The 12,187-nt window shown below is 34.1% G+C and overlaps 1 protein-coding gene and 1 pseudogene across 3 annotated transcripts; both read left to right on the top strand.

Moving 5' to 3' along the window:
- TGA9 (bZIP transcription factor family protein) lies at window positions 1-6,726 on the top strand. 3 transcript variants are annotated; one of them, XM_059573871.2, is made up of 13 exons: window positions 1-77; window positions 167-319; window positions 492-583; window positions 952-1,031; window positions 1,295-1,531; window positions 2,440-2,484; window positions 2,594-2,653; window positions 2,808-2,885; window positions 3,028-3,076; window positions 3,796-4,067; window positions 4,190-4,411; window positions 6,105-6,247; window positions 6,364-6,726. In XM_059573871.2, exons 2-13 carry the CDS (start codon window positions 210-212, stop codon window positions 6,452-6,454), a joined length of 1,479 nt encoding a protein of 492 aa, XP_059429854.2. In that variant the 5' UTR covers window positions 1-77; window positions 167-209; the 3' UTR covers window positions 6,455-6,726. The 3 variants fall into 3 exon arrangements, with proteins under 3 accessions (XP_059429854.2, XP_059429856.2, XP_059429857.2); XM_059573873.2 differs by having other exon boundaries at window positions 952-1,028; XM_059573874.2 differs by lacking the exons at window positions 1-77; window positions 167-319; window positions 492-583 and adding an exon at window positions 786-865.
- A 5,060-nt stretch (window positions 6,727-11,786) lies between these two features.
- Window positions 11,787-11,905, top strand: LOC132164818 (5S ribosomal RNA; annotated as a pseudogene).
- The last annotated feature ends 282 nt before the right edge of the window (window positions 11,906-12,187 follow it).

Here is a 12,187-nt window from a genome sequence, read left to right on the forward strand (position 1 = left end):
TCTCTCTCTCTCTGACTCTCACCCTTTTGCTGCCAATAAGAATTACACATAGAAGTACTCCAAAGACAACAACTGAGGTAACAGAAGTGAATTCTTGGAAAATTGTTTTCCAATTCCTCTGCTTTTGTTTTTATGGTTTTTATTTCTTCAACATGTTCCCTTTCAGTTCCTTGTCGGAGAAACAAGAGAATGGTCTGAGGTGGTCTTGCATGGCGAGCCATAGAGTTGGGGAGACTGGTTTATCCGACTCAGGACCTTCGAATCACCATGTCCCTTATTCACTTTTTCATGGAATTAATGCTCCTTCTACAAGTTTCATGTATGTTAGACAATCTTCTTCATTGTTCCATCAAAATCTAAACTATTTGCCAAACGGGTTTCCTTCATTTTCTTTTTTGTTTTGTTTTGTTTTTTTTTTTTTTGAATTTGATTGGGTTTGTTTGCTTCTCTGCTCATGCCTGACACGGGTCATTTAATTGTTTCTATCTTAGCAATCAAGAGGGATCTGCTTTCGATTTTGGAGAGCTAGAAGAGGCAATTGTGCTGCAAGGGGTTAAGATAAGAAATGATGAAGCTAAAGCACGTATGCTTCTCTTTCTCTCTCTATCTATCATGATTTCTCTTTTTGTGACGTATGATAGGCATAACCAACTCCTAAAAGCAGAGAGAGAGAGAGAAAGAGAGGGGGGGGAGGTTTGAATATGTCTACACAAGGCAAATTAAAGTAAGGGGAGTTACCATTTCCAATACTGTAATGATTCTGAGGCAAAGGACTCGAGTGGCGTGAGACTACAAACATAGAAACCTGACCTCCCCAGCATGATTTACTGACTCCATAACTGCAGAAAAGGGAGATTATAATTAGGTTCCTCCACCTTTTGAGACTTTGAAAATCTTGGGAGTCTTTATTGTGGTGATCGTCTGAAGATTTGGCTTTTGTGATTCTTGCAGCTTTATTCACAGGCAGGCCTGCAGCAACTCTGGAAATGTTCCCTTCATGGCCAACGAGATTCCAGACCACCCCAAGAGTAGTAGGATCTAACTTTCTCCATCTTGACCATCTCTTTTCATTTTGGTTCCTGATAAACATGCTTAAAGGTTGAAACACAAAAGGACATCCCAACCATTATTTTCAAATTCTCATTTGCCTAAAGGGTGATTTTGATATTGTTTAGGATATTCTTGGATACCCTTTTGCAAAATGAGTCTTTTGTGGGGACTATGATCATTTTTGGGATGATTCCATGGATACCCATTTGAACATTTTTTGGTGGGTTTTTCCTTCTTACTGCAGGGAAGTTCAAAATCAGGAGGGGAGAGCACTGACTCAGGATCAGCAGTGAACACGCTTTCAAACAAAGCTGATCAGGCCCAGTTGGAACCAGAATCTCCCATCAGTAAAAAGGCATCTTCCTCAGATCATCAGGCTTTTGATCAGAAGCATCTGAAGCTTCAACAGCAACAAATACACCAAGAGATGGCAACGGGACCATCACATAATCAATCATCTGTCAAAGCACCTCAAGAAAAGGTACTAAACTACTGTGTTTAACTGTTAATCTCCCAACTCTCCTTTTCTATATCCCCAAAACTCAGGAAAAAGTTGGTATCTTTATTGTTATCATTACTGTTTTGATCTCTCTCTCTCTCTCTCGGCATATCTTCGTATACAACAGCACAGATCCCAACAACTCTCAGAAAATCAAAGAAGTGCAGAGTTTCCCTGATTCCTGAACGATTTTCTGATGAATGTCTGACATGAAGAGAGAGAGAGAGTACTGTACGCATAAAAAAAGAAAAGAGAGAATCTTCACAGTAGTTACCACTGTTTCTCATTATAATAGTGACCCACTTCACTCAACTCCTATAGCTATAAGCCTATAACTAAAACAAAAGCCTTCTTGTTTTTAGCCTCATACCAGTTTTGGTCTTAGAAACCAAATCCACAAAAAAATACCAAAAACAAATGGCAGATAACGATGTCTTTTGCTACCCTTATTACCTTGATGATTACCTGCCTCAAGGGCAGTGCTCAAATCAGTATCCGAAATCAGAAATGCTTCCAAGAAATCCTGTGAGCTCTCTAATAATTATTTCTTCTTGTTTGAGAATGATCTCTCCTTAGATACAGCTATCTAGTCAATGCTTCAAAATTAGACAAGGAATAAAATAATAGGGGAACCATTTTCTTTCTTTCTTTTTTCCTTTTTTTCTGCTTCCTAGTTTAGTTGCTATATAAACTTAAGAAAAGAAAAGAAAAAAAAAAGAAGAAGAAGCTTTTCTTCTGTTTTAACTCCTAAATTTTAAGCTTAGCTACTACCTTGCATTCATTTCTAGTCTTGCTCCTCCTTTTTAAAATCATATAAAGTAGATTGGCTATTCTCATATTTAGTCAAACTTATTTTTAATTTTCCTTTGATTTTTTCTTGAATATTGCAGAGGAAGGGAGCTGGTTCAACCTCAGAGAAACAACTTGATGCCAAGGTCCTGAAACACACCTTTTTTTCCCCTTTTTAATATTGTTTTTCTTTCCAAAATCTGTACACTTCATGGTGTTGATATTTTGAGCTGAAATACTGAGCATTGCTTTCAGACATTGAGACGTCTAGCTCAAAACAGAGAAGCTGCAAGGAAAAGTCGTCTCAGGAAAAAGGTATGTATGACATTTACTTTGCAGGAATATTATGATTTCCTACTTTCCTTCAACTTTGAGTTTTAAATGTTAGAATCTGATAAAACTTTAAAATTTGTTTTCTCACTTTTGCACTTATCTCTCTCTCTCTCACTCTCTCTCTCTCTCTAAACAGGCTTATGTGCAACAGCTAGAGTCAAGTAGAATAAAGCTTACGCAGCTTGAACAAGACCTTCAAAGAGCTCGTGCACAGGTTAGCTTTTTGACAATTTAGATAAAACTTGTCAATTACTTTTTCTGAAAATACCATATTTAAATTATTGACATATTAATTAATTAATTAATTTTCCTGGGCAATTAAGTAACTTATCTAATTATTTTGGGTTGTCTCTTAGGGGCTATTCTTGGGTGGTTGTGTTGGTGCTGGTTCAAATCTCAGCCCTGGTGAGTTTTTTTTTTTTTTGTTTTTTTTTTTTTGTCTTTTTGGCTTTTTCTCTTTGGTCCTAACGAAATCTGGTGATTTTTTTTTATTTTAATGAAACATCCTTATTCTCATATATATATATATATATATACCAAACGACCAGCATACTTAGAAAAGACGAAAAAAAAAACCTGTAAAATGCAAAAGGAAAATGCCATTTATGTCATGTATATTTTCTGTAAGACACACCACGTGGCGACTAGGGGTTAGGTAAAGGGGTTTGTGGGTAAATGAATTAATACAAAATAAAATCTGACAATAGCAACATAATTAAAAATTTGTTCATTTTAAAATTTGTTGTTTAGTGATTAACGTGGTAAATTAACACGTGAATTGTCATGTCAGTGGTATAAAAGTACTTTTCTAAATTTGACCAAAGTTTCTTTTTCCTAGTTCTTTATTTTGAACAATTTTTGTTGGAAGCTAGGCTAAGGAAATGCTAAAAGGACCAGCTGATATTCAAACATAATCAGTACTTAAATCTCATTAGATTGTTTGGCCTTTTTCAAATATTAAAGTGTTTAACTTTCTGTGAATTATTGATCCATGGTGACAACTTTTCTACTTTTAGCAGCATGCAAGCTCATTAATTATTAAGGCACATTATTCTTAGCCAATTTGTAGGTCCAACTATTCCATATCATATCATATAACAAAATGATAATTATTAATCTTGTAGGAGCTGCAATATTTGACATGGAATACGCAAGATGGCTAGAAGATGACCACCGGCTCATGTCGGAGCTTCGGACGGGGTTGCATGCGCATTTATCGGACGGCGATCTTAGGTTAATCATAGATGGATATGTTTCTCACTACGACGAGATTTTCCAGCTCAAGGTAGTGGCTGCCAAATCTGATGTATTCCACCTCTATACTGGGATGTGGATTACTCCGGCTGAGCGATGCTTCATGTGGATCGGCGGTTTCAGGCCTTCTGAACTCATCAAGGTTTTGATTAATTTTCTTTTGCATTCGATTTTAAAATTTTCTCCGTATTAGACTTTTATTTCAATTAAATATTTAACGTGTCGGGTCTTATACGTTTCTTTCTTGCTTGGGGTGTTAATCAGATGTTAATAGGTCAATTAGACCCACTAACAGAACAGCAAGTGATAGGGATTTACAACCTCCAACACACCTCAACACAGGCTGAGGAGGCTCTCTCGCAGGGCCTGGAACAGCTCCAACAGGCTCTGGTCGACACCATTGCCGGTGTCCCTATCGTCGACGGCATGCAACAGATGGCTGTTGCCTTAAGCAAGCTTGCCAATCTTGAAGGCTTCGTCCGGCAGGTAATCAATAACCCCTTGATTACCTTAATTACATAATTACATAGTTTAAAAACAAAAACCATGGCATTTTCATATTATAAGGGACATTTGCATGCGTCATGCACATCAAATTAACACCTGCACATTATGTTGCATTATCTCAATAATAAGGCATTACAAGAAAACTTTGTATGATCTATATGATATATTGTTTGGCTAAAAGTTTTATAATATATATGCTTATCTATTACAAAGTAATATTTTTTATATCTAAATGACTAACACAAACTACCTATATATGGTTTGACTCAAAATTAAAAAGATTATTCGGTTTCAAAACGTGTCGAAGATATATAGTACCTATAGTAATCTGATAAACACAGATGGTACTTTCTTCCAATATTTTAACGCGTACCGTGTCAAATCATGTGGGCGGCGTGATTTTTGCCCCCTTGCGATCTGAAAAAGGAATCGAAAATCAAGATCGTTTTCACAAGCGAAACCTTCTAATTAGAGACTCATACGTGTCAAGTAGAAAAGGATTACTTGAAAATGATATTTCAATATTGTGAGCATCAAAGTTGGAAATAATTAAAGCTAGTTTAGGTAATTTCTCAAAACTTCAAAGCTTGTTGGTCTGCCAAAATTAAACCTAAACCAGGGAAGTATTCAAATTCTAGGTGGTTTCCAGAGTAATATCCACTTGTCAACACTAAAAAAGTAATAGAATATCTCACCTAACATCCTCTTGCCGACTATGGGACCTAGGGTTACTATTTTTCTTCGACCATTATTAATCCTGTGGTTATCTGTGTGGCACCACAGTGAGGTTAAGATGAGGCCTCGGTAGGTTAGCAAAATGAAGTAGTTAAAATGTTTCCTTCCTAACCTCCTATACTCCATTAATCAAGCTCATTGTACACCTTGTTTTGCGCCGCAATTCAAACTTGACAAGTTTAAGGGCAGGAGTGATCCCCTGCAGGTAACTCTATCATGACCTCACCTTTTATTTGACTATTATATATAGTTAACCTTTTAGCAGCTGTTCTGATATATTTGATGGCTGATCATCCAACCGTCCAACACTATTTATGATCGTGATGATCATGAATATATCAGTTGACTTTGAGTCATGACACGTATTATGTAAGTTTGTGAATCAATCAGGATCAATCGCCACCACTACATGCCTGCCAAGTGTACGGTGGATTGTCTATTTCTATGGGGAATATATATATTGCTTTGCTGCTAAGAAGTCCATCAGGACATTGACTGCTAGGGTTTTTGATGTGGGTTTTTCATCTTCTAAGGTATCTATCAAAAGTTGGTTTGAAAGTGATGCCTGTTGAAATAAAAACCCTAGCTACACCTGTCAACAAAGCTTTAAAAATAATTTTGGGAGTATGTACTAATTAAAATAATTAATTAATTAAAAAAAATTATAGCATTAATCTTCCTTCTTTCAATTCTCTTTGAATAGTCCAAATTCATAGAATAGACAAATTCAAGTTTCAACCTCTTTGAAATGTTTAGTTTATGTCCATATGCTCTTGTCCTAGCTAGGGACATATTTCAACTCTACGTGGTTGTTGTGCTTTGATATATATATATATATATATATATGTCAATGTGTGTGTGATTATCTTTAATTATTTAATTATGCACTTACTAATTGGTTGATTAATTTATTTAATTATGATTTGAAATTAATTAGGCTGATAACTTGAGACAACAAACCCTTCATCAGTTGCGTCGAATATTGACAGTCCGACAGGCAGCACGGTGTTTTCTTGTAATTGGCGAGTATTACGGCCGGCTTCGAGCACTTAGCTCCCTCTGGGCATCAAGACCACGAGAGTAAGATCAAAAACAATTATATTTACTTTATTTTTTCTGGGTGTTTTATTTTATTTTTTTCTTTTTAAGGTCTAATTAATCATATAGCTATATATAATACATATGATGATGTGCAGGAGCATGATGAGTGAAGATAACTCGTGCCAAACAACCACAGAATTGCAAATTGTTCAACAACATTCACAGAATCATTTCTCAAGCTATTGAAAGGAAATCGATTGATCCCACTAGCGAGCTCGAGCCACAAAGCTGGAGGATCCAATGATATCACAAATCCTTATCTTGTTTGCTTTGATGGAGCTAGCTAGCTGTTGGATTTCTTCAAGATACTTTAGAGGAGATAGGACATTTCTTCTTTTATCTTCTTCTTCTTTATATCTTCTGCTTTTTATTATCTTTATGTTATATTAGTATGTTATCTTGTATATATAATTAATTTTATGTGTATGAGAGGAAGCTTCTACTTGCTTAATTAATGAATGAGGAAAAAAAAAATGAAATGAAGTGTGAGTATACACATCCATCCATCCATCTAGTGGCTCTCTTTCCTTTCCTTTTTTTTTTTTTTTCTTCTTCTTCTAAACGACCATCTTTGATCTAATTGGCTCTTGAATGAAGTAAGGGCCAAAACACAAAAGGATGAGAGAGAGAGAGAGAAAGAGAGAGAGAGAGAGAGAGAGAGGGAGGCTTCATTATATGAGGTGGTTGTGAGGGAGAGTATTCTAATAGAAAGAATACAAGCTTAAAAACATTGTCGTTTCTTAATGGGTGATGAACAAAAAAATGTAGTGGGAAAAGAGATAGAAGTTAGGTGGTTGAACTTCATTTATATCAACTGGTTACAAGTGCGATTATTGTAATGCAAAACGACGAGAGAGCGAGAGAGAGAATTCCTTTGATTCTAATTGAATAAACCAACAACTAGCAGGAATGGTGGCCAGAGTTGGACAGGAATTAAAATGCATGCACCAATAATTAAGTGGCCATGTTGTTCTATATATATATATCGATAATATATTGGTTGGGTTTTGTTTTGTATGCATTTATGTATATATAAGATAGGAAAAGAAAAAGAGATTTAAATTAGTCATTGAAATTTTAAAAGCTGTAATCAAGTTTACAAATAGTCTTATAAGTCATAATTATTAAACATTTTTGTCCCTATAGAATCGATATGATAGACAGTATTAATAATCGAGTAATTTCAATTATTGATGTGAATAATTAAGCTAACATGAAACGATTTTCCATAAGCTATATTATTAGAGTATATGAAAGAAATGAATCGCAATGTTTCAAATTATTTAAGAATTTGATTGCAACTTTTCTAAGTTTTATGGATTAAATCAAAATAATTTGTATATCTTTTGAGAAGTAATATATATATATATATATTTAATATTGTCAGTTGTCAGCTACTATACCATGGTTTTTTACACTAATTAATTAATAAAATATTAGAGATGGATATGTATATTGACGCATGATTCACGTTGCTAGCTAGCTATTAGAATGTATTAATTAGAATGCTGTTTGTGTTTGGTGATTAACTTAATTTCACTGAAAAAATCTAATAGTTTTTAGTTTTATTATTATTATTATTATTATTATTATTATTATTGTTAATAAAAATATAGAACAGGTAGCGGGCGGGTAGGAAGTTACTTAGGAAAGTTGGCATCATGTATTTATGATGAGAGAGTGCATGTGCATCAGTGCATGCATACAATGTGAGGAGGCGTTATATATGGTACTGTGTGCTTTTTCTTTCTTTGTTTGTGCATGCTGCATGCGTATGATCTGTGTGAAAGAGATAAAGCTAGTTCAATAGATATATAATTTAATCGAAACCCCCCCAACTGAAGATATATTTAGAAATGGCCCCAATAGTAATTAGGAGTTCTAGAAAGTATGGCTCATAGGTTTTTTTATTTTTTTATTTTTTTTATTTTTTTAAATTAAAAAGTTGTTACGAGTTAAAAGCAAGCATATATATTGTTCGTACAGTTGGCTACACATCAAAATTTCAACTAAAAAAACTTGTAAAAATAAGAAACAGATACGAGTAATTCGCTGAAGTACCAACAGAGAACACCATGATACTTAAATTGGTATTGATATGGTGTTTGAGAAAGAAACTAGGAGGCATAGGATGGTGTATTTTCATGAATGAATTTCCTTAGGAGGGGTGCTCTCATTAATCCTTCCCTTATTAAGCCAAGTCCAAATAGGTAAGACCGTAACTAAAGGCCATATATACTCAATAAATCTTTCTTTTTATATATGGTCTTTTCACCACGTGTCTACCAAGCAGTTGATCGCCGGTTGGGCCATCTACGAGGAAGGGATGATCTAGTCCTGCCAAGAGATAACCCGCCGGGTACGTACAAGTTACAACCCATCTGGGGGCAAATAGATCCTTCCAAAGTTCCAAAAGTAACATGTTTTATTGGGTTTGAATGGGCCTTTGCGAGGTCTTTTAGTAAAAAGTATCACCATGTATGTGGATATATATATATATATATATGTAGCTAAATGGTGAGGTTTCCCATGTCACAACATACCAAAATGATAAAGATCATGACAAAAAGACATGCATCGAGTTAGCCAGCCTTGTGCCATGAGAGCTAGGAAGCTCATACGTATACTCAACCATGGCCTACAGGCTACAGCTAAAAATCAACATCCACGAGTGCGTCATTATAATTCCATTCTATTGTTGTCAACTAGATTGTGAGATCGATCTTTACGAAAAAAAAATAAAATAAAAAAGTTAAGTTCCAACGCAGGATTTTCACCTACTTTCATATATAATATTACTGATCACTGAAAAAGCTTCTACAATTCCTTCTCCAACGGGAGTACCATACAGCAATTTAACTAGCTAGTAAATCACCAACAACTCTTGGCCACACTATATATATATATTATTAATAATAATCAATCGATATATTAGGTCACCGACACACTGCTTTTTATATTCTTCCATTAAGATTTTGTGGCATATCCTATGACTACAACAATGGTACGTCAACTAATATGCTCTCCTGTAGCTGATACCCGACCTTCAATGTCGGATTTCTAACATTTTTATTACAATTTATTTACTCTTTTTCCTTTTTGGCGTCTCTGCTTTTTGGCTCCATTACAAATAAAACTAATTTTAAACAAAGGGGTGGCAAATTCGGTCATCATCAGCATGCTTTCTTAATCCAATTCGATTATAGGGGACAAGATGACCCTATATATATATATATATAGACGTCAATTTTGGATTAGGTCTGGTTTATCAGAAAAGATAATACTTTCGTCATAACTTTCCAGTAAAAATATTATTATACATGCCTTAGATATATATAGATATATGGTGCATTACAAGTCATTCTATTGAAAATGTTTTTATCGCACGAACATGAATTAATAATTACTTATTATAGAAATCATAAAGTGACCGTGAGTTTAGGTGTTGGGTTCTATCGCATGTGTATATTGTTATTAGGGTTTTGGTTTGTGTCTTGTGCCCATGCGCACGAGTAGTGATAATCATAACACTAACGTGAGTGAACAGTTACTCATGCTGGTGTATTATAATATTATTATATTATTAAAAAAAATTTGAACAGTAATATTAAAAAAATAATATTATAAAATACACCAGCGTGAGTGACTGTTCACTCACACTGGTGTTATGATTATCACTACTCTGTGCACACAAGGGGCAAGATGGAATTCTTAGCGATTGATGCATGGTTCCGAGTCGTGCCCTTCAAAATTCCTAGTTGATTAGGGTAGGAAACTCTTAATTCATAACATTAATTATGTTCTCTGAACTAAGAAGGATCAATATCTCAGCTAGATAAATGTTTATCTCTCTGAGAAGGTGCTGTCCACTGTGTATGGACTCAACACCTGTAAATAAGTCTAACTCTCAAGTTGCTCATTTAAAAATGAAATTGCAAAATCTTCCTCAGGGCTCCAAATCATGTTATGAATATCTTCAAATTGCTAGGTATATATGGGCTGATCAATTAGCAGCTGTCGGTAAACCTCTTGAGGATATTGAGGACCTGATTTCCTCTATTATTAGTGGCCTCAATCCTTCCTTAAATACATTAATTACTTCATTTTCTTTTTTCTATTCATGAGAATCCATTGACGTTTGATGATTCTCAAGATGAGTTGTTAAGCCATGAGATGTTGTTGAATCAACACAAGCCATAGCCAACAAAATGAAAATTTCCCCACGAGCAGCTATGACCAAGCCACCAGCACTTGGTGGCTCAAACTAATGCTGCCTATATATAATGAATAACAATGGTTTGCTGATAGTGGTGCCAGCGCTCACATTACCAATGAGCTTGAAAACCTGTCCATAAAACAACCTTTCCAAAGTGATGATACAATGGCAGTTGGCAATGACACAAGATGCAAGCTCTATCCACTAAGGTTTCAAAGTAATTCTCTCCAAGAACGACACCCCAACTTGCATCATGTGCGCATCGACACAAGACGCAAGCATGATAGAAAGTAATTGGAAATCAATTTAAATTAGATTAGCCAAATTTCACATGATCTAAACTAATTCTCAGTGGTCAATTACTATTTCATCAAAGGAAATTATTTCAAAATAATTTGAGTTTTTTCCATTGGTCTGCTACTTAATCTTAGGAAATTATTGAATTAAGTTGTAAATATTCATACTCTCACCTGTATCTTTCTATATATACACTAGAAAACAAATTCATGTATCTCTTTTTGATAAATTGTTTTCAGCAATTGGTATGGGTTTTTTTTTTTTTTTTTTTTTTTTTTTTAAGTAATTTGGTATGGTTGGTTGATATCATAGTTTTATGGTCAGGATCTAGTGGTAAGGTTGACCGTAAATTTACAAATAATTTAATCCTGCTTATGGAAAGTAATATTGCTTTGAAAAGGCTTCAATAATTGATAAATGTGGTATTAAATAATAATTTTTTTGGCATTGACCAACATGATTGCTAAAGACCCACCTGATCTTCTACAAAGAGAAATAGGAAGACGCCAAATCCATTGCTTTAAACTTAATTATTAATTAATTGATCTATATTATCTTCCAAAAGTAATGTGTTCACATTGGTATTAATTAAAGAATTAATAGTCTTATTTTTTTTAGAGTTTGTTTGGCGTTGACTAACATGTTTGCCAAATTGCAAGGGGCAAATGATGAAAGACGACTAAATCCAATGCTTCAATCGATCTATTATTATCTTCCAAAATTAATATTTTCTTTAATGGCTCTTTTAGTATTATACTTTTATGTTCAAAAGAAAACATATATTTTAAAAATATATATAAACAAAATTTAGCCAATTACCTTTTTATCCCGAGGATAGTTAGGTCTATTAGTACGATAATTAGTGAATATAACTTTTAAAGAGAATGTATAGCTTTAGTGACCAAAAATAAAATAGGGCAGAAATGAAGAGTGAGACTAGGTATTAATCTGTATGAATTGTGAAAGAAAAAAAAAAAGAGTAATAATACTTATAAGATTTTAATTGGGTGTGATCATACCAGCACTAATGCACTGGATCTCATCAAAACTCTGCAGTTAAGCGTGCTTGGACGAGAGAAGTACTAGGATTGGTGACCTCCTGAAAAGTCCTTGTGTTGCACCCCTCATTAAATACTTATCAAAAAAAAAAAAAAGATTTCAATTTAAAGAGAGACAAACTTTTTGAAATTACTTTTTATAATTATATAACGTTTAGTGGGTGAATAATATTACAAAGAAAAAATAATTTATGGTCAAATTGACCAACCCTCTCTCTTTCTTTTATAAACAATTACTTCTTTAAACTATATAACAATCATTTTTAACTAATTTTTTTTTTTTATAAAAGGACCTTTATTTAGCTTACACAAAAACTTCAAATGCATTATGTATCTATGCTTTTATGC

This window comes from Corylus avellana, chromosome 8, assembly GCF_965113065.1.
Source record: "Corylus avellana chromosome 8, dhCorAvel1.hap1.2, whole genome shotgun sequence".
NCBI lineage: Eukaryota > Viridiplantae > Streptophyta > Magnoliopsida > Fagales > Betulaceae > Corylus > Corylus avellana.

Excerpts from the sequence above, each read along its gene's own strand:
- TGA9 (XM_059573871.2), top strand. The coding sequence starts at position 210 with ATGGCGAGCCATAGAGTTGGGGAGACTGGTTTATCCGACTCAGGACCT. Across the intron at positions 584-951 it reads AAATGATGAAGCTAAAGCAC|CTTTATTCACAGGCAGGCCT; the intron begins GTATGCTTCTCT and ends TGATTCTTGCAG. Across the intron at positions 3,077-3,795 it reads TGGTTCAAATCTCAGCCCTG|GAGCTGCAATATTTGACATG; the intron begins GTGAGTTTTTTT and ends TTAATCTTGTAG.